The sequence below is a fragment of the Arxiozyma heterogenica genome (assembly GCF_036370985.1).
Source record: "Arxiozyma heterogenica strain weizmannii chromosome Unknown scaffold_5, whole genome shotgun sequence".
Lineage (NCBI taxonomy): Eukaryota > Fungi > Ascomycota > Saccharomycetes > Saccharomycetales > Saccharomycetaceae > Arxiozyma > Arxiozyma heterogenica.
The window spans coordinates 1,393,910-1,416,276 of record NW_027042658.1 but is presented as its reverse complement, the minus strand read 5'-3'; the positions used below and the strand labels follow the sequence as shown (position 1 = coordinate 1,416,276).

General features: G+C 28.9%; 6 protein-coding genes and 1 non-coding gene across 7 annotated transcripts; 4 read left to right on the top strand and 3 right to left on the bottom strand.

Moving 5' to 3' along the window:
• Positions 1 to 1,011: 1,011 nt before the first annotated feature.
• Positions 1,012 to 2,775, top strand: RQT4 (Rqt4p; the record flags this gene model as incomplete). The annotated part of the gene is made up of 1 exon (XM_064860903.1): positions 1,012 to 2,775. One exon carries the CDS (start codon positions 1,012 to 1,014, stop codon positions 2,773 to 2,775), a length of 1,764 nt encoding a protein of 587 aa, XP_064717920.1.
• A 170-nt stretch (positions 2,776 to 2,945) lies between these two features.
• Positions 2,946 to 5,258, bottom strand: DBP7 (putative ATP-dependent RNA helicase; the record flags this gene model as incomplete). The annotated part of the gene is made up of 1 exon (XM_064860902.1): positions 2,946 to 5,258. One exon carries the CDS (start codon positions 5,256 to 5,258, stop codon positions 2,946 to 2,948), a length of 2,313 nt encoding a protein of 770 aa, XP_064717919.1.
• A 566-nt stretch (positions 5,259 to 5,824) lies between these two features.
• RPC37 (DNA-directed RNA polymerase III subunit C37) lies at positions 5,825 to 6,751 on the top strand (the record flags this gene model as incomplete). Its single annotated transcript, XM_064860901.1, has 1 exon — positions 5,825 to 6,751. The coding sequence occupies one exon, from the start codon at positions 5,825 to 5,827 to the stop codon at positions 6,749 to 6,751; it is 927 nt and encodes a 308-aa protein (XP_064717918.1).
• A 226-nt stretch (positions 6,752 to 6,977) lies between these two features.
• On the bottom strand, positions 6,978 to 7,898 carry GCN3 (translation initiation factor eIF2B subunit alpha; the record flags this gene model as incomplete). Its single annotated transcript, XM_064860900.1, has 1 exon — positions 6,978 to 7,898. The coding sequence occupies one exon, from the start codon at positions 7,896 to 7,898 to the stop codon at positions 6,978 to 6,980; it is 921 nt and encodes a 306-aa protein (XP_064717917.1).
• A 3,234-nt stretch (positions 7,899 to 11,132) lies between these two features.
• PWA37_004410 lies at positions 11,133 to 11,205 on the top strand. Its single transcript has one exon. It is a non-coding gene; the product is annotated as a tRNA-Arg (tRNA).
• A 3,902-nt stretch (positions 11,206 to 15,107) lies between these two features.
• GSH1 (glutamate--cysteine ligase) lies at positions 15,108 to 17,282 on the bottom strand (the record flags this gene model as incomplete). The annotated part of the gene is made up of 1 exon (XM_064860899.1): positions 15,108 to 17,282. One exon carries the CDS (start codon positions 17,280 to 17,282, stop codon positions 15,108 to 15,110), a length of 2,175 nt encoding a protein of 724 aa, XP_064717916.1.
• Positions 17,283 to 19,034: 1,752 nt separating this feature from the next.
• Positions 19,035 to 21,827, top strand: SAP190 (Sap190p; the record flags this gene model as incomplete). The annotated part of the gene is made up of 1 exon (XM_064860898.1): positions 19,035 to 21,827. The coding sequence occupies one exon, from the start codon at positions 19,035 to 19,037 to the stop codon at positions 21,825 to 21,827; it is 2,793 nt and encodes a 930-aa protein (XP_064717915.1).
• Between the last annotated feature and the right edge of the window lie 540 nt (positions 21,828 to 22,367).

Here is a 22,367-nt window from a genome sequence, read left to right as displayed (position 1 = left end):
TAATATAACTGTAACATGATATTGTTGTGTTATTGTAGAGCTATTGAAAGCTCTATCTATTATAGCAGGTGTAGAAAGACGTTTATCGATTCTACAATAATCAAAATAAAAGACAACACATTGATGTAACTCACCTTATATATCCAGAGTATTATTCTGTGGCATATCAACTATAAAGAGTTTCCTAAGATAATATAACTCATTATTATTATTAATTATTTTTTGAAAGCTCATTAAAGCGTTCATGTCTTTCTATAACTTGTGTTCAAATTCTTCGTTCCATCATTTCTTGATAATTTTTTTTCTTTACTTTTAAAGAACTTGGATTGACACATACAATAAATTTGGGGTTAGATCTTACAATGTCAGGTGAATCATGGCCAGAAGATTTGAAAACTCCAACTTAGTGATTGTGATTAAATATCATAACTGCAACATTATCAAACACAAGATGTCTTACTGTTGGAAGGTATTAAATATATCTATCAACAAGTTATACACCTTAAAAAAACCCACATTTCGTTTTCCTTTTTTTATACTACACAGAAGAAAAAAGAATTTATAATGAAGTTATGGTAAGATTCAAAAAGCCACAAAAATAAGGTGACTTCCTCATATATGGGATTCTATGATATGCCAACAATGTTTAATTGTTACCAACGACATCGAACATTGAGCTTGTCTTAATTTCAGTAACTTCATAGTAATATCTAATTTATTGTTACGTTATGATATCCTAGAGTTATATTTCTATGGCATACCATATCAAGCCTCCATACTACTAGATTCTACTGAGTTGCTCACTCTTCAGCCCGCTCTCAACTAACAATCTTCATTATATTTTGGAACCCAAAGAATTGACACATTCTTTACAACAATAGGGGGAGGAGGGAGAAAAAACAATAGAGAAGGAAAATATACATCCTCAATCATCAAACACGAAATCTCAAATTAAAAAATGAAAGCAATGAACTCCAGATTTATTTTAAATTCTCGATCTATATAGAACACATGATCAAAGAATACCGTAGGATTAATATAAGTTTCTACAAGTCACAAGGTACCAGTTACTACCTTCTATTATCTGTCTATTTAATAAGTATAATAGGATACTCCCCAATATTTTACTTGCTGGGAGCACTAAAGAAAAAGAGGAAAATTACAAAAACAAAAATGTCACGTAGAAATGAAGCAATTGATTTTGCCATCAAAAAGATACCAGAGATATTACCATTGGAAAAGCAAGAAATTCAAGATCTATGCAATCAAATTCTAGACAATAATCATAATCCAGATTCTATTGCATATGCCTTTTTCAATATTTTGGGACAGGAAGATTTATCTTTTCAATTTGTCTTGGAATTTAATGATATTTTGAATAACATAAAGAAAGATTCAATTATTGAAAAACTAGAAGAGCAAAAACATAAGAATCAAAAAGATGATAATGAACTTATTGATATTCAGAAAAGCAATGATAATAGAGTGGTTGGGAATCGGGAAACTATTGAACAAGCACCACTTATTCAAATAAGTCAAAAAAATACGATAGTTCAAAAGCCAATGGTTGCGAAAAATTTTGATAAGAAACAATCAACTAATAGAAAAAGAGAAACTCAAACATCATCTAAAAAAAATAAATTAAAATCATTGGAAGAAATCGAAGACGCCGTCAGATATTTAAGTGCAACTCATGAGGAAAAGGATAGTGGTAAGTATAAATGTTCATGTTTAGGGAAATTACATCCAATTTTCTCAATTGCTCCAAATTGTCTTTCTTGTGGAAAAATTATATGTGTTAGAGAAGGATTACATTTAAATAATTGTACATTTTGTGGTGCTGAACTAATCCCCTTTAATGAACGTATGCAATTAATAGAAGCTTTAAAAGAAGAAGAGAATTCTATAAACAATAGTTCAAATACTAAACCAGGAAAAGAACAAGGAATATGGGAGAATAAAAAAAAGTCTTCTAAAACATATAAAATCTCGACAGGTATGGGTAAGAATCTTTTTGATCAACAAGATAAATTGTTTGATTTGATTGAAAGACAAAAGGAACGTGAAAGAAAGAGAGAGCAAGTTTTAAAAGAAAGAGATGAACAAGAAAAATTAAAGGATACAATTAAGGCAAATGCTGATAATAAACAAGACGAAATAATAGATGAAGATTTAAGAAAAGCTCAGGAACGTCTTGAAAACTTACTTCATTTCCAAGATACCTCTGCAGAAAGGACAAAAATCATTGATAATGCAAGCGATTTCAGCATATCGAATGATGTTGGTCTTTGGGGTAGTGCAAGAGAAAAAGCATTATTGCTAAAAAAACAACAACGTAATTTAAGGAAATGGGAAAAATTAGAACGTGAAAGAAATGGTAGAAAAGATAAATATGTTGTTAGTTTAGATATTAAAGCAGATGGAAAAGTGATTATGAAGGAAACTGTAAAAGACAACAATGAAATTTACGCTCAATCTGATGATGACATTAATGATATAAGTGATGAGGAAGATATCAAGGATTTACAAGCTATTCATGATTATAAAAACCAGTTATCAACAGAAAGAGAGATACAGAATTCCACTTTACAATCGAAAATTTGGGAGTATGAGAGAGATAAAGAACAATTTGAACGTCCAATATATATTGGTAGTGATGGTGAAGTATTTAATACTGAAAATAAACAAAAGGATAAATCAACTTGGAAGTCTAGAGTTCAAGTAAATAATAGCGGTGATATGTCTGTAGAACAGAATATTTTAGCAGTATTATAGAGTTTTAACATTCGTATCATTATCAGCATTACAACATATCTTATGTTTGCATAGATTGTATATTTATATTTTATCTTAGACTATGTAGTACAGAAAACTTTTTCGTTGTTTGCGTAAGATATATATATAAATATATAAATGAATTCACGAAATAGTGTGATTGGCTGTGCTCAATAATTAAATTCACTGACAGTGTTATTGACTATCATTCTTGCAGCCTTAAACATTGCATCTTTTACATTTTCCTTTTTATTTTTTTGTTTAACAGAATCCTCATTTATTAACTGTTTTTTATTTTGAGCTCCCATAGCTTTTGGTCTTTCTCTAAGACCAAAACTTTTAGCTAAATGACCAAGATGTAAACATTTCACATTGAAATAAACTTTTTCAGAGGATATATGTGTAGTGTACGCTCTAATATGACTACTATACCCCTTCATAGCGATATTCTTAAACTCATCATCTTCCAATATTCTTCTTTCCATATTCAAATGCCATGTAGTAGCATTTGTATCCCACTCAACAGCTTCCTTCTTTTGATCTTTATATTGTTTTTTATCATTTCTTTCAACGTGCATAGAAGTAAATGCAGGTTTCAAAATATCTTGATCAAATTTTAGAAGCTTCCAACCCATTGGGTGGTATGGCTTAATATGGCCAAGATAACCTTCTTCTTCACCAGGTAACAAGAATAATATACTCTCACCGCTTCTTCCAGCACGGGCAGTACGACCTATCCTATGCAAATGGTCTTCTACAGAGAATGGTGGGTCAAATTCGATAACAGTACCAACATGAGGCAAATCTAAGCCTCTACTGGCAACATCTGTACAGAACATGATTAAATGTTTACCTTTAGTAGCTTCATTATTAGTTGCAAAATGCTTCAAAGTTGATGTTCTTATTTGTTGTGATAGAGAACCATGTAATTTATAGAATATAACATTTGGATCTGATTCGTCATCAAGACAAGGTAGGACATTAGACCCCTTGGTTAATTGTCTCACAGAATCTGGTATAACATTCTTACAAAAAGAATCCATATTAGTAAAGGCTTCAAAATGAAATTCGACACTATCGGAACAAGACAAAAATACCATAGTTCTCACAGTTTCATCTTTTTTCTTAGATTCTTTAATTTTCCTTGTTAAGTCACTAAGAATAGCACCCAAAGTGACCAATCTCAGTTTAGGTGGAACAATAGTCACAATTTGTTTTAACTGATCAGGGGCCACCGATATTTCACTTCTATCTTCTTTATCCGTATTATTTGAAATCAACTTATAATTCTTTAAAGCAACATTTCCAAGTTTCTTCACATTACCAGCGGTTGTAGCACTACATAAAATATGAACAATACGTGACGGAAGCTTCGGAAAATGTTTTAAATCTAATTTAATATCATGGATAATATTAAGAATCTCTGTTAAAGTTTCTTCAAAACCTAATTCCATCAATTTATCACCTTCATCTAAAATTACGTATCTAAAAGAGGAGGCTAATTGATTTCTAATAACTTTAGTATTTTGCAAATGATCTAAGATACGACCTGGGGTACCTATAATAAAGTTACAACCTTTGCGCAGTCTTGCCTTTTCTGATTTTTTTCTTTCACCACCTATTAATAAACACGGAACCAAATAATGACAACATTGAGTAAGCGATAGGCAGACTTGATAAATTTGGGATGCCAGTTCACGAGTTGGGGCAATTATCAACGCAAATGTACCTGATGTCCGATCTATATGTTCATTCATCGTTAAAAGATTCGATAATACGGGTAAAAGAAACGCCAAAGTCTTACCTGAACCAGTTTGCGCATGAATGAACAAATCATTTTCCTTATTCTTACTTGAAATTAAGTATGGAATGACTAATTTTTGAATACTAGTTGGTTTTGTAATTCTCATTTTTTCTTTTAAATGTTTTATTAAGGTTTCACTAGTACCAAAGGATCCAAAATTATCACCAGCTAGAGGAGCGTTAGAAGGATTGATTTCTATAGTTTCGTCTTGTGCATTTGGATTGATCGAAGTTTCAATTTGTCTATTTGAAGTAAACAAAGAGGAAACAATTTGATCATTAGCTAATTGGGTTTTTTGATTGTTATTCTTTGCTAATTTCTTATCTAAATCCTTAGTCATTTTATTACTAATTAACTTATTGCTAGAATCCGTTGGTTGGATCTTGTATTTCTTATTACTGGTTTGTGGTTTAGTGAGAGAATTTTCATTATCATCACCATAATTATTTTCAATATCAACCTTCTCTTTTTCAACAGAGCTATTATAATCCTCAAATGATCTCTTATTATTGGTAGTATTCTTATTAATTGTCGATTTTTCTTGCTTATTCAACTGTCTTCTTAATTTTCTTCTGTCTTTCCATCTTCCACCAGTAATCCTATTATTACTTTGATTAGTTTTCTGAGATGTGTCATGATCGTGTGTAACAAAATTTAAAATCATACCATCGTCATCCATTTCTAATTAAATTATTTCAATTTTAGTCTAATTATGATCTACAAATAGAATCTAATATTGTAATGTAATATATAATGGACAAATCCTGCTAATTTAAATCCTGAAATAACGCTAAAAAATCTTCAATAGTTTACTATTTGTGTTTTGAAGTAATCTACCATCACCTTATCTCATCTCATCTCGTCCTTTTTAAATTTTAAAATTTCCAGAATTATAAAAAACAAAAGGAAATCGTTGAAAATTTTCCATTTTTCAAATTACTTACAGACAACTTTTCAAAATAATTGAAATTGTCATGATTTTGAATTATAATCATACTAGAAGTACATTTCAATATCAAATCGGATCTTTGACAACTCTTACTATAAGATACCTTCATTGGTGCTGAGTTGTTCTAGTTAATCTTAAACTAGCGTGATCCGGTTGAAGAAAATTTTATAGCTAATTCAGATTTGTTTGTCAAAACACTATAAGTGCAGACATATATACACATACTTACACATTCACAAACATACCTATTTATATCATAATTTATAATAAAAAATTTATTAAATTAATAATATAGTATGAGTGGTAATAGTTTATTTGTCAAGGAGGAAGAGGAAGAAGAAGATTTTGAAGTTAAACAACCAGTAGATATGGAGGGTGATATTGACATGATACAGGAAGAAGATGGTGTTGAACCCCAATCTATTAATCTAGTTAAAGAGTCACAGGATGAAGCAAATAATAATAAAAACACTGTTAAAAAGGAGGCAGAGCAAAAAAGTATAGATAGCAAAAAAGAAGAGGAAGAAAAGGCAGAAGAAGATTTATCGCAAGAGGGAGACGATCCGGACGATCCTGTTATAGAGGCTTATCCAGTGTTTATGGCAGGTAAGGATGAAAATCTGCATATATTACAATATGTTAATAAAGCCAAGTTAGTAGGTAAAAGATTGGCAGAACATCCACTTATTTCTTCTGCAAGATACAAAAAAGCATCAAAACTTTGGGAATTGGATCTTCCATTAGATGAAGAAGCCTTTTTCAGTAAATATAAAGCTGAAGAAAAATGGGATGGTGTTGAAGTACAGACTTTGAAGGGGGTTGGTGTACCTAATGAGGGTCAATATATTGCATTTATTAAAAAGAAAAAAATATACCTTGCACCTGTCAAAGATGTTTCACAGTTAAGACCATATTTCAAATATATCGATGCAAGTGTCCAAAAAAGTAAAAAAGAGGAATTAAAACAGAATCAAAATGCAGCAGCTTCTCAAAAGGCTCAAATGGTTACAATGTCAGTAAAAAGTGTCAATGATCCAACCCAAAACAGATTAACTGGATCTCTTTTGGCTCATAAGATAGCAGATGAAGAAGAACCTAAGGAATTACAATGGATCGAAGGTACTGTTGATCAATTTCAAGAAACTTTAATAAAAGAATCTCATGAACACGAATTGAAACCAATTGATAATAAAGAGAGCTATATCTCTAAATTATTCCCTTGATAAAGAACGAAAACATCGACATATTCATATATATAAAGCAGCAAAAAGAAGATATAGATATATTTATTTTGTTTTAACACGTTTATCTCAGATTTTATAAGTATATATTGATAATATATACACATGCATTTATTAAACTTTCTGAAACGGTATTCTCGAAAATGTACCTACATATATAAATAAACATATATATATGTATATATATGTTCTCACTTACTCCTCATTTTTAATCGTACCACATTTTAATTAGTTCTTCTGAGACAGCACTTGGTGTTAAGACACCCAGATCTGTAATTAAAGCAGTGATGTATTCTTGGGAAGTATAATCTATTGTTGGTCCACTTATCTTACATTCAGAACCAGTCGTGTTACGTGAGAAATCCAAAAATTTATTCTCCATAGGTAAATCGTCAGAAGATAATGGAAACATACGAACAAACTTATGACTCTCTGTAACAACATAGAATGGCTTTCTTGCATTATTAGCTAATACACCAAGAGGATATGTACCAATGACATTAATTATACCACCACTCTCCGCAACACCTTCCGCACCAACAAACACTTTATCAACTTTTGTGATAATAGAGCCAGCTGCACCGTCTACTACTAACGTAACTGGAATACCTCTTTCAGCTAATAGAGAATAAAGTTGTTCACCTTGATTCGAAGGTCTTGTCTCAGTGACTACACATCTAAATCTGATTAGATTATCAGCAGCATGACTTAATAAAGAGAAAACCGCTCTGGAGAATCCATGTACTAAAATAATATCATCGTCACTTATAAAATCAATACCGATTTCTGCAATTTTCTTACGAGACATTTTAGCTCTTGAAACAAACAACTGACCATTTTCAATTAAATGTTGTTTACAATTTTCCCAGTCACCATATAAATGCAAATTTCTTAAAACAAATCTCATAAAAATATCACAACCTGCTCTAAGAGACACTGAATTGGGTATTGTTTGAACCAACTCATCTACAGCGGACTTGATAGAATTTATAACTTCTGCTGCTGTTCCCGGATTCTTAACTCTTAATAAAGTGACTAGTGCTTCAATAGCAGCAATTGGCATAGTCATTTCTGAATCTTCTTCCAAAAACTTCAAATAAGTTTGAGTAATACTAAAATCTCCTGACATGGTTAAATCAAATGGATCTAAAATGATTTATAATAAATGATTAAAGCAAAAAATAATAATAAAAAATACGGAAAAAAAAGAAATATAAATTGATTGTGCGTATCTGTTTATCGAAATTAAGGTAATACAATAAATTTCACAATGGCCTTTTTGACAAGTAGTTGCCTTTTTGTATTATACAGATTATTAACACTTAAATGTAATTTTATACACACACATGCATATGCACATAAAATAATCAAACACGTATATTTTTATTATGGTTTATTTGACTAAGCTGGTAAGCCTATCTGTTTACACCCTATGTTTAAAGCTACAGAACACGACTCTTATATCTTCGATCTTCATCTTCTAAATTCTATCATTTTTGCTTGTAAGATTTTTTATTTTTTTTCTGGTTTCTTCACAAAATTTGGTGTACACTTCCAGTGAAAAGTGAGAGCATCGGCCATTTTTGAACTTTTTTTGAATTCTTGAAAATGTTTCAAATATTTTTAAATTTTATTGCAAATAAGAGGATTCGAAAATATCTGAGTGAAAAATGGATAAGGTCTTGTATGAATGTCTGACAAAGAGAATGGTCTAACTCCTGATAACTATGCATAGTCCTATTTTAGTAATATGTTTGATTTAAGTTAGAGTTTCATAGTAAACGTACTTGTTTATACTAGTTACAAGTTTTTAAATTTATTAATTTATATAAAATACTTGATCTATGATATATAGTTCGAGCAAACCACTATTTCTTATTTACAAACTGTCTGTTGATAGGTCAACACTGTTGTATAAATAACGGAATGTAAAACAACATGCTTTTTAAAAACACGCTTTCCATAGAACATTTTAGAACATTTGATACAAGTGATCTTTTTTTTTTTTTTTTTTTACGGAAACTGAATTTGAAATATCACTAGCAAACTTTATGGTATGGATAATTCTGAACATATACCAGAACCTTATCTTATCATCCAATTATTTCATGATATTTTTTAATATCTATTAAAATTCAATTATTAGATCATATGTTGTAAAATCATTAAATTGCCATAAGTATAAAGAACCATCTACATTTTAAAAAATTTAGAACATATAAGTAAAAGACATCTTTATATATTTTGGAGTTTTTTGATATTTAAATCTTTACAAAACTTTTTCAAAATATATATAGGTAGGGAGAGAACAAGCAAAATAGCAGATTATTCGATGTAATAATGCTTTTAAATAGTTAGATACTGTTTTGTATTAACTACTGTGTTTAATCTCCATATTATTTTTATGTCTTCCAAATCTACGATTTCTAATATTGCATCTTCAGCTTACAATACATACAGTTGCCTCTCTTTTCTAAGGAAGAATATTTATCAAATAAGAATTATTGAATATATATATTGCTTTAATATGACGTTAACTAACTCATTATATATTCAACATCATTACTTTTATTGAGCATTTACATCTATATTATGACAAATTTGTTGTCAAATATACTTAGCACATTAAGGCCTTGTACTTGCTGAATTAGATAATGACGATACATAACGTAGCTCTATACTAACGGGATGATAATAATCATATATATTGGAATATATATATCAACATGCTTTAGATAAATAACTGTATTTTACTATTTTATTTCTTTTCCTTTTATATATATTTTTGATAGCAAACAGTTTAACCGATGAAATATATTTTTATTAATGGCAAGTATTTTTAATATGATTTTTAGAATATAAAGGATGAGAATATGCTATTATTCATCACTTGGCAGCGTTTTTTTAGGTAAACAGATCCTTAGTTTGCTAAAATCTATACAGCTATTGTGAATTCATATGCTATGTCTCTGAAAAAGTACAAATTGATCTTTTCTATATTTGATACTTCATAATATAATATCATACTTACTGTAAAACAAGCCTTTCTTTACTGTCTTTTTCTACAGGAATTATTTTTAGTTCTTTTTTTCTGTATTTAATAATGATGTATGAATATAACAAAAGATGTGAAAAGGATTTTTGTTAGAAAAAAAAATTTTCCAAAAAATCGAACAAGGTTTAAAAGAAATAAAAGAACTTATACTCAGTGTAATATATGGTGGTAATATATGTATTAAATACAAAAAAAAAAGAAAACAATTCAGTGTGACTTAATGATGTTAATAATTGCCATAGAAGCTGAATACCTCAAAAATTACTGTCTTTAAATTTTCATATAACATCCGTGAGAGATCTTATCTATACATTATGTTATAGTATTTAAAACAATCATTATGTTGGAAAATGAGAGTTTATTACTGTCATTTTCATAAGAATTATTTTTAATTAGTTTTTCTATATATTATGTGGTGTACGAATGTACATAATATCAGGAAAACATTTTAATTGTCACCAAATATGTCTTTCGAAGATTTGAAAAGAAATGAAAAACTTTAAAAGAAAACTTAAAGTAAATAAAAGAATGTATACTGAATACACTATATAATAAATATGTACAGGTATTTAATACAAAAACAAAAACAAGTATCTATAACTTAATGATGTCTATCATTACCATGGACGCAGAAGGCTCCAAATTCCAACACATTATTATATTATTATAACATTAAGCACCTGTTGTGGAATAGAATAGTCATAACCATCAAGATTATATAAGATCCTGAATGAATCTAGAACTATTTATTGTCTTAATAAGCCATACACGTGCTACAACATTAGATGCTGCATAATAAAGAGATTGGATTACATAAAATTTTGGCAAATCTAGAATTTACCTATTGTTTTAATAAGTCCCACGTGTATTACTAATCACCATGATTAGAGAATTGGGGTGTAGTTCTAATCCACTAGTGCACCTAAATTAATGTAATCAATTTTAGGGTGAATCAGTCAAGTCATTAATGTACTAATCTGAATAATCGATCGAGCTCCAGAAAACATATAAAAGGATAACATTTTCTGGAGATAAAAGACCATCTTCCATAACCGTTTCTTGTAAATAATTTATATATTATATATGAACAAAAGGAGAATAACAAGCAAGTAACAAGTTAAGTAACTTTGAATAAATATATTAGCTCGTTAAAGCCGCTCAATATATAAGACCGTTTTAGTAATTATATTATCGCCTATAATTGATTACTGTCTCGATTACTTAAATGACTATTAATATTATTTGCGCTTCCCTGGAATACACAAAGAATTTCATCATACCACACTACAACAGCACCACAACAACTTGTTCCTCGTGGCCCAATGGTCACGGCGTCTGGCTACGAACCAGAAGACTCCAGGTTCGAGTCCTGGCGGGGAAGTTGTTTTTGTGTTTTTGATGCCCGTAATATTGTGATTGTAATATCCCTGATATTACTGTTTAGGGTTTTGTTAAGAAAAATGAGGGTTGATGGTATTTTTCTAAACTTTCTGTAATAGATTGTAATAGATGAAAATCCGATTACGAGAGATATACTCTTCTAGACGCTAAAAATAGATAGATATAGCTTAAATTGCTGTCTCTATATGACATATAAACTATACTCTACATAAAGAGTAAACTAATATATACAGATAAACATAATTATATAAACAAGGTAAACAAGGTAAATAAAGTAAATAGGGTAAACAAGGAAAACAAGAACGTCGTCGTCGACCAAGGAGTTCACAAGACCGTTTATAGTGACATCCGGATTTCATATGTCACACTTTCCTTTTTGCAAAAATTTCCAAAAACAACAACGAACTGGAAAAGAATGAGAAACCAAGGATTACATAAGATTAGATATATAGTAACATTGCATCTAGAGATATAGCGTGACTCTATATCTCATGTTTATTCAAGCGAATTATTATTATTATTAAAATATGATACACTGTCATCAGAAACACATAATCATAAGGTTATCACACCATTCCGTATTCCAATAGAATCTACTATGGTATTTCTAAATATGATGGACTTGTTTTTATATTTTGCAAGTTTAGTTGGTCTTTTTTTTTTGTAGTAATGTTGTTGTCCAAGGAAAGTCCTTTCTCTAAACATGTAAATTTGTAAGATAGAAGAGTATCTTCAGGGCCTTATACAAGGAGAACTAGATATTGTTATAGATAGAACATATGAGGAAAACAAAATATATATATATATATTATAAAAATACACGTATATGCTGTTGGTGAAAGTTGTAGCTACCATAAAAATAATAAAGTTATTAATATATTTATTATAATTAGAATTTTTAGGCTTCTTGTATAAATGATACGGATATAAATATATATGAGTGTAACGTATAGTTATGTAGAATGTTTGGACACAAATCGTAAAATTAGTATTTTTTACATCTCTTACTAGGTCCTAATGTATAATCTTAACTTTGGGGAAAATAAGTTATTCCCACACATTTTTTACCTATGATTTCTTTTATCAGTTTTGACAATGTTATGTATAATAAAGTGTGTCTATTGATTTATTTCCAATTTTCATCTAACATATTCTTATATATCTGTATAGTAATTATCAACATATACCTTTTATATATTAATAATTAATTCTGATTATCACATATGTCCATTTTAATCATATATAATAGATCTATTCCACTTTAGAATCTTCTAATTATTTTAGTATGTTATAATCAGAAACCATATGATTATTTTATATAGATAACTCTCACAAATATAATATTCAAAAAAGAAAGCTCTTTGAACACCCCCAAAATAACTTTACAAATTTGAAAGGTATGAAATTTACACCCACATTAAATTTTTAAATATAAAATTTGTTATTAGCTTCTTTAAATAATTTTGCAAATATCCTATACTGGATCAATCTTGATTATGCTGTCCATAATTGGTTGCTTATTCTTTATAAATATACTTATATCATAATAATAATTTTTCTTCTTACAGAAAATCTCTCCTATTTTTCACGACATTATTGAATATTAAAAAACCCTACCACACTCTATGAATAAACTGGATAAAAGATTATAGATATCTACAATTATGTATATATTTAATTCAAAAATAATACTTGTTCATAATGAAATTGAGAATAATACATAATAAATATTCCACAAAACAGCAATATTTTATTTTCACATGTCTCTCTCCTATTTCTTTTTCCTCTCTTTGTGTTCTTGACTACATTTTTTTCCTTTTTGTCACCCATTTTTTTGTTTGATGATATCTTCTTTTTTAGTATTGTTTAATAGCATAGGTTATAATTTTGTGATTAACTCTAGGACTTATAACTCTGTTCTAAAAGTTTTAATGAATCCCATAGTTTGAGAAAATAAAAAAAATAAAGTTTAATTACTTTTATTTATCACTATATTTTATAAAAAAAATTTGTGAAAATATATGTCGTTTTTGTTCTCATTCTTTTTCTTACACCATATCTAATATACCATATACCATTTTACTACTTAAAATCTGGTTTACAATTTCCTAAATATCAATTTGCTCAAGTCTTATTATCTGTGTTTATGAAGATTTTAAAATGAATTATGAACTTATGACTATTTGATTGAGGACTATTGATCTTGGTTTTCAGGTGGGTTTTTAGTTTTTTTATTTTTTATAATATATCTTCTTAGTTATCATTTTTTCTTATTAAGCATTTATTATTAGTATATTCTGCATGTAAATATAACAAAATCATCATTTTTTTATGAACATAAACATAAGATATAACTGAATCTAAATAGATATTAAAACGGCCTAAATCTACTGATATCGAAGATACTAAAACAAATAGATAAACAAATTAAATTTTAGCAAGTATAGTTCTATACCAAAATTCGGAATATGTAATGTTTGTTTATCTGTAAATAAAAACCAAACAAAATAATGAAACTTGCTATCCGTAGAAGAGAAATGTCAAAAATGAGCATATATAAAGCTAATATTTTTATTACATCATATTTCTATCCTTTGTAGACTTTTTACATTTTTTGTACGCTATAAATATATAACAATAATAATTGAGAATGTATACTATATACTAAATGAATATAGGCTCCAATTTTCACCAAAATTTATGGTTAAAAACATATTTAAACACTTTTACTCTAATCCTATATAAAATGAAATAATAACTCAGATGTTTTATTATTTACGTACTCTCAATTAATGAAATAACTAATCATGTATGATATTAATAAATAACTTAAAATATTTTCCTTTAGCATATTTCTCAACAATCAAAGACTTTTTAATGGTTATTTGTCTAATTTATTATTCTATGAAATCCTTCAATTATAATCAGTACTTTACACCAACTATTGCATACATGATTGAATAAATACTTCATCCAGATACCCAGATGTTACCTGCGGAATTGCATATTTATTTAATTCCAGTTAGGTCTCTTAAAAAAAATATAGAAAAAACAAAATAAAATAAAAAATGTTTTTTTTTTTACAAATGAAGGCGCGAATTTTAGAGGTAAATACTCTATTAGTTTGTAATAATCCCTATTTATTAATCATACACCGATACATTATTTAATACTATTGACATTCATGTATTTGAGTGTTTAATAATACCCACTAATTCTTCTTTAATTTCTATTGTATATATACATCTATGTTTATCTAATAATTACTCCAAATATAGGCTTATACTATCTACAGGATAAAAAATTAAACAGTTTTTAATAAACTTGGAAATACAAAACTGCGTAAGTATGAAATTATTTTAAAACAGTTGTAATTCATCTATTAGTACATCTCCAATCCTTCGAAAGATTTATTTGTAACTTATTTATAATTATTATATGTACTCTTTCCCAATTCTTTTAGCCAAAAAGAAGCAATAATAGACGTTTTACAATAGTAATTAAAAATAATAAATATTTTAACATAAGTAAAGAATTTTAAAATCTTTTAAACTGTTTAATTCTTTCATTTTTGTTATTTGCCATAAAAGCTTAGTTCAAGTCCCCTTAGTACTATATGATTTATCATCTATACTTAAAAAGATGCTTATTTCTTAGTACTACATTTTATTACTTTTTTGTTTTCTTTTTTGAGGGCAATCATTGTTGTATATTTTATGACACTACTATAAAGATTACAAATGATGATGCTTATTAATCAAAAACTGTAAGCCATACCTTATAAGAATGGTAAAATAAAATAATATGCACTAAAAATGAGTAATAAAAGGAGAAAAATAAAAAAGAGAATTAAAAGAAATAAATAATTGATGAAAGTTCAGTCTATATAGGGTTTTCTAATAAAAATGTTGTGATTTCCTCACCAAAAAATTTAGTTAAATCACCTTGAGAATCATCCAAATCAGTAATTCTTTCAGAAAGAAGAATCAAATCATAATTTATCAACTTGGTGACCCTTGAATCTTGTTTGTAGTCCTGATGCGAAATTATGAAATCACGGAAAAAGTGTGCAGTCGTACGTAATTTACCACTTGCTCTATCTGATATAAGTTTTAAATAATAGTAGAATCTGTCATGTGTTTTTGATTGTTTCAATTCCTGCCAAGAATGTTGAATCCATTTTTTTTCTTTCAATACTGGATTGATAAATACTTCAAAGATACCATTAATTTTATTGTGGAAGATTTCATCAATAGTAAATAGATTAGTTTTACCGTCATCTGTGTCAAATCTCATCTTCCAATGAAATTTGTCATTAAACACAGAATCTCTTCTATAAGCAATGTCCATATTTTCCCAAACTTTCGACATACTTAAATATGGATTCAATTTATCATACGACATCAAGATGGATTCCACAATAAGATACATGAATATAGAATGTGCAGCATTTTCGAATTCTGTTAATTGGACTTCCAATGGTCTAAATTCTACTCTCCAACCAAGTGCATTTTTATTATTTGGAGTAGATTTTTGTGTTGGTGGTTTAAACCTTAGAGTTTGCCAGTTTGTTGATTGAATATTTTCAAAATGATTAGTAGAAGTTTCACGATCTTGAATAATGCTTTCTTCAAAGATCGATATCGAGTCTCTTATGGATAAGTGAGCAAAATGTTTAGCCAAATCGTAATCTAAAGGAGCAATATTATTTTCCAGTAACCTTTTTAAAACCTTATCATTGATGGGAACGTAAGTATCATTATAGAGTCTATTGAAGAATTTATTATGACCACCAAGATACAGATCAACCACACTGTACCTGGATTTCGGTATACTTTGCAAAGAATGTTTAGCTTGATCTGTGACACCACCCTTGCCATCAGGGTTATATTTAGGTAATACCGGATCCATACCACGTTCGAAAGGAGTACGACAATCGACAGAACCAGCTATAACATTCCATCTAACATCCTGATCTGCTAACCAACCTTTAAAGGCTGGCGCTGCAGCAGACAAACTCAACATAATAGGAGCAAAATTGACTAAAGAATCGTAAAGAAACCTTGCTCTTTCAATGTTAGGTGCCTGGTAAGTCATTTGTAAACAAGAACAACCCATCCCGAACCCCATAGCATCTAGATAAATATGTCCAGGTCTAGACGCATGGATAGATTCTAAGTCTTCTGGTATGAACCAATTTCTTTTGTATACTGTAGTATCATGGTCGGGAGTATTTACATCTTTATACATTGGAATATTAATGGAAACTTTTTCACCACGTCTTTCCCTAATATTAGCAGTTAGAGTTGGAAACCTTGCATGCCTATTGATAACTTCATCAGGTAAAAACAGAGACCTTGATGCCCAATTTTTGTGATTCCATGGATTCGATATATTAATGAATTGATCTGAACCTAACCTTGGAAAGGAGGTTAAAGATAAAGTGATAAATCTCTTCTTCTTTCTCCTCCTCCTCTGTATCCTCCTTCTATCATTATCATTAAGCTGTGTATTTCCACCATTATCTGAATCATTACTGTTATTACTGTTATTATTATTATTATTATTATTATTATTATTATTATTATTATTATTATTATTATTATTATCATCATCATCATCATCATTATCGATATTAGCGTTATATTTAGATAATAAATCATTAGCAATTAATCTTCTTAATTTCATATTATTTTCTACAAAACCTTGATCAAACTTTAAACCAATATAAGGTGATCTAGGGGTGGCTTCCAACATATACCTCCCATATTCAGGATGAAATTCCACATCATATTTTTCACATAGGTAACTATCTGTGGTATTCAATTGAGTGATAATATTATCATGCTTGACATCAACCATGGCATTTTGATTCAATGGGTCCAATTCGATCATCATATATTCTAGCTCATCACCCCATAGCAACGGATCATTATCTCTCTTTGAGGTGAATTTGAATACTTGCAACAGTTGTTCAATCCCTTCATTTCTAATATGATCTGAATAATTTCTTGCTTCGTACCATGGCAATGGAGTACCAGCAACCAATAGTCCCATACTTCCTCTTTTAATTTTTCCTTTTTCTTTTTAAAAGCAATTTTAATTTAATACCTCACTATGTAGGAGATAAATACAAACAAGTCGAAAATGAAACAAACAAATAAAGAAAAAAAAAGAAGAAGAAGAGAGTTTTTCTTGTAGACTGAAATAAGATGAGCTGAAAAGCCTATATAAAATGAAGCGCAACGACACTGTTTGTTATGTTCTAGAGAACAAGAAACAATGTTAAGAGAGAGAGGAAGCAAAAAAGAAAAAAAAATAGAAAGAAGACGACCAATATATCTAAAGGAAGCAAAGAAGAAGAAACGAATAGAAATGAATCAGTCGAGATACAATCACATGTACGCTATATATAAAACTCGATGGAACTTTGATATATATATATTATATATATATATGTACATAATAATATATATACACATATAGAAAAGGGGTTCTTCTAGTTAATGATCACAATCTAATCCCTCTTTTTTTTTTTTTTTTGTTTTGTTTTTTTTTTTATTTTTTTGTTCCTTCATTCTTTCTTTATAACGATAATAAAATATCATAAATGTAATGTGGACACTATCTGACTAAGAAAGTTGTATTAGTAATGAAAAGAAATCAACGAGCAAAATGAAACAAAAAAAAAAAAAGAAAAGAAAAGAAAAGAAAAGAAAGGAACAAAGAAATAGAACAAGAACAAAGCGATGCTTGTGATACAGTCCGGTATTATTCATCCATCCATTTGTTTGTTTATTTGCTTTGTGAGTGAGAAAAGAAAAAGAACAAGTAAAGTAAAATAAAATAAAATCTGCCACACCCATACCATAAACCCCAAATGTTTGTCTTATCACTCACTAACTATACTTCCCGCCTTTTTTTTTTTGATTTTGAAGGGTAAGGTTGGGATTTCTTGCATTTTATTATGTTATTGCATTATACTTTTTCCTCCTCTACTCGCACAAAAAACATAGGAGGAATCTTATAGAGGTCATTATCGATTTTGCCGTGTTACATAAAACTTTTCCCTCCACAGTTTGTTTATTTATTCTTAATCATTAATTGTGGTTGGATGCATGGGTGCACAAGCCCCTCCAATGGAAGCGTTTCTTCCCCTCTTCTATTTTTTTACTTGGAACACTAGCTGTATTAGGGTTGTATGTTTTACAGATTTTTTAGAAAAAATTCCTGAGATATCTAAAGCAAAAAATAATTAGGGCATTGTGTATTTTTCCCAACCCTGGCACTGCAATATTTGCTTTTCATTTCCCAAGTTTTTTTATGCATTCATTTTTTTTTTTCTCTTTCTTTCTTTTTCTTAAAGAAATAAAGAAAAATTATTCAAGTCTGATGATTTTCAATCAATTGAACGTACCTTCTTTAAACAATGGTATACCCCATACACACGATTATGCACATCACACATACATGTATACCTGTATATCGATTTGACTGTCTAGTTGAATATATATCTGTCTCTATTGAGTGGTTAAGCCTTTAACTTGCACTATAGCATTCCCACTATTGACATATACGCACACACATACACTATATACATATACATATACATACATACATACATACATTAACGTATTGATAAATCAATAGATTAATAGATTAATCTATATCCATCTATCCATCCACCAATATATTTACATTATTATCCCTATAGACTGTACAATATTTTTTTTTTTAGCATTTCTTTATTTTGCATAGTTTCTTTTTCCTTTTTACTTTCTTACATGTGTTTATTTTTTTTAACATACTATGTCTAATTCATTTTGGAAATTTAATCAGGATTATTCAATCGATTCTAATATTAATAACTTATTAAATCATGCATTTATAAAAAAAGTGGACAATAACAACAACAACAACAATATAAGTAATCCAACTGATACAAATAATAGTAAAAATAATGTAAATATTAGTCAACTCGATGATCCAAATCCAAATCCCAATCAAGATTTAATAAATGAAGAAAATCTAAATAACTATGACCCAAATCTAAATATTCTAAATGACCTAATAGACGATGAGGAGTTGTATACGGAATTAATGTGTTCAAATTCCAAATTGCTGATGTATTTGAAATATCCATCAGTCTTGGATAAACTGATTGATTTTATAATCAATGAAAAATTCTTGTATGATTCATATCAAAATGAAATAAATCAAATGAACCAAAATGATAATACTGAGACTGACCAGAAAGATGATTTAAACCAAGAAGTAATCTTATTATCAAAGGAGGAACAGTTAAATAGAGTAAATAAACTAGAACATCTACAAAAGATAAATAATAAATCAGATTCAAAATTAAATTCAAACTCCAACCTCAATTCTAACTCCGACTCTAATTCAGATTTCGATTCTGACTTTGATTCTAATTCTATTGTTTCCCAAGAGACAAGTGTCACATTACCACCTGAGACTGAAGAACAAATTGAATTCCGTAGAGCCAAAATGGCTTCAGAAGTTCTGTCCGCTGATATATGGCAAATATCTACCACAATCATCGAAAACAAATCTTTGTTGAATAAAATTTGGTCAATTTTAGACGATTTACAAAATAGTTATCCACTCTCCGTTACCGTCTCCACATATTTCATGAAAATCAACGAAAGATTATTAGATATCAACATGTCTAAAATGATTGAATATCTCCTAACCAAGGATAATTTGGTCGATAAATTTTTGAAAAATATAAATAATCCGTCATTAATGGATTTTTTACTAAAAGTTATTTCCACTGATAAACCTGATTCTCCAACCGGTATAATAGATTTGTTATATAGACAAAACTTTATCCCCAAACTTATTGACCTTATAGATGCTTCGAACTCACCTAAATCAATATCTTCTGCTTCATCTGCTGCAGACTTCATTAAGGCTTTTGTCACTTTAAGTGCCAATTCAAATAATGATATTTCAATTGGTATTGGACCAAACGAACTGACAAGACATTTGGTATCTAGTGAAATGGTCGAGAGATTGATTAAAATCATGCTAAAGGGCGGTGCTTCACTGAGCAATGGTGTAGGAATAATTATTGAAATTATAAGGAAAAATAATTCTGATTATGATTTTATTCAAGTCATGTATACAACATTGGAGACACATCCACCAAATGATAGAGATTCCATACATTTGATTCATTTGATTAAATTGTGTGCCAAAAATATGCCAGAATTTATGAAGTTGTTGACTAAGATTGAAACAAGACGTTTATCGACCCCGTTTGGTTCCATTGAACCCTTAGGTTTCGAGAGATTTAAGATTTGTGAATTAATCGCAGAATTATTACATTGTTCAAATATGGTACTTTTGAATGAACCTAATGGTGAGATGATTACAAGGGAAAGGGATTTAGTCAGATTTCAAAAATTGCATGGAGATTGTATCTCGAAGGAAGAACTTATACAATTAAATGAAGATTTGAAAATTTTACAATTAGAGAATAACTTAAATAATTCTGATAAGGAAACTGCAGACAAAGATAATAATGATAATGATAATGATGATGAAATAAAACATAATGAGTATGAAAATTCACTAGAAATATATCCAAATGATGAAATCTCTATTTCTTCTGATACTGAAACCCAGATACGCAATAAACATATTCCAGGAGATAATTTGAAAATATCTTTGAAAGATACAGGTATCTTAGATTATATTATCGACATGTTTTTCAAATTTGAATGGAACAATTTCTTACATAATGTAGTATTTGATATTATTCAACAAGTGTTCAATGGCCCATTGAAATGTGGTTATAATAAATTCCTTATTAAGGACCTTTTAAGTAAAACATATATAACCGACAAAATCATTCAAGGAGATACCAAATGTACAGAATACGAGCAAGAAAAAGGTATCAGACTAGGTTACATGGGCCACTTGATTTTAATTGCAGAAGAGATGGCTAAATTTGTAGAATATATTGATGAAATGAAGATTACATTTGATGATGATGGAATATCCAATATTTTAAATAATGATGATTGGAAAACATTTATGAACACCACATTAGCAGATACACGTGACAAATACAACACTGTTCTTGGTGATTTCATCCTAGACGGAGAAGAAGTCGATGAAATTGAACAAGGACAACATTTATCCAATGAGGAGTCAGGATATCTTGATAATGAACATTATTACACAGAAGAAGAGCTTGCTGAGAATGATGCTCATTATGAAAAAGAGGACTTAATTGAAAAGGAATATGAAGCCGTAAATCCAGATGAAACGCATTATGATTATTATGACGAAAACGTAGATTATCATGATGAAAAGGACGATGAAGAAGATGAAGATAGGTATCATGACATAGATAGCTCTGAGGAAGAGACTGAACTTTATGGTGTTAGTCTTAAGAGACAGCCAAACCATGATGTATATCAGGATGAAGACGAAAGTTCTTATGAGTATGAAGATACTTTTGGTAATTCAGTAGTGATCAATTTGCACGAAGACGACAATGAAAATAATGATGCAAATACAAGTAAAAATTTAAGTGATCAAGAACAAATTAAAAATAAAGAAAATACATAGGATCGAAGTATGATAAATCTTCGTTGGCTTCAAATGATGCTAGAACGATGGCAGTACAAGGACATTAATAAGGAAAAGAGTACAAACAATTATACTGTGAGTCATGAAAAGTTCATCAACAGTAGAATTATCTCATATCACCATGATAACACGCTATGTTAAACCACAATCAAAGTTTATAATATATTTTAATTAATCAATCATTATTCATATATCTTCCTCTCCAAACACTTTTCCGTTGTAACCATCTATAAACAATCCAACTTTCTCAGACATTACTACTTTATTGTATTTTTAATGTTATGACCCCAAATACTTCTATTTCTCCTCAAATTAAATAATCATTATACATACGCATACTTATGTACGTACACATAAAAGAAAACATGCACATATATAAATTATTATGTCAACTATTATCATCTATTTGACATCTATTGAAATAAGTATATAATAAGATCTTTAAACATATATTAAAAAATAAAAAATCAAAAAAATAAACAAAAAAAAATAAATGAAAACGAAAATTCACAACTCCAC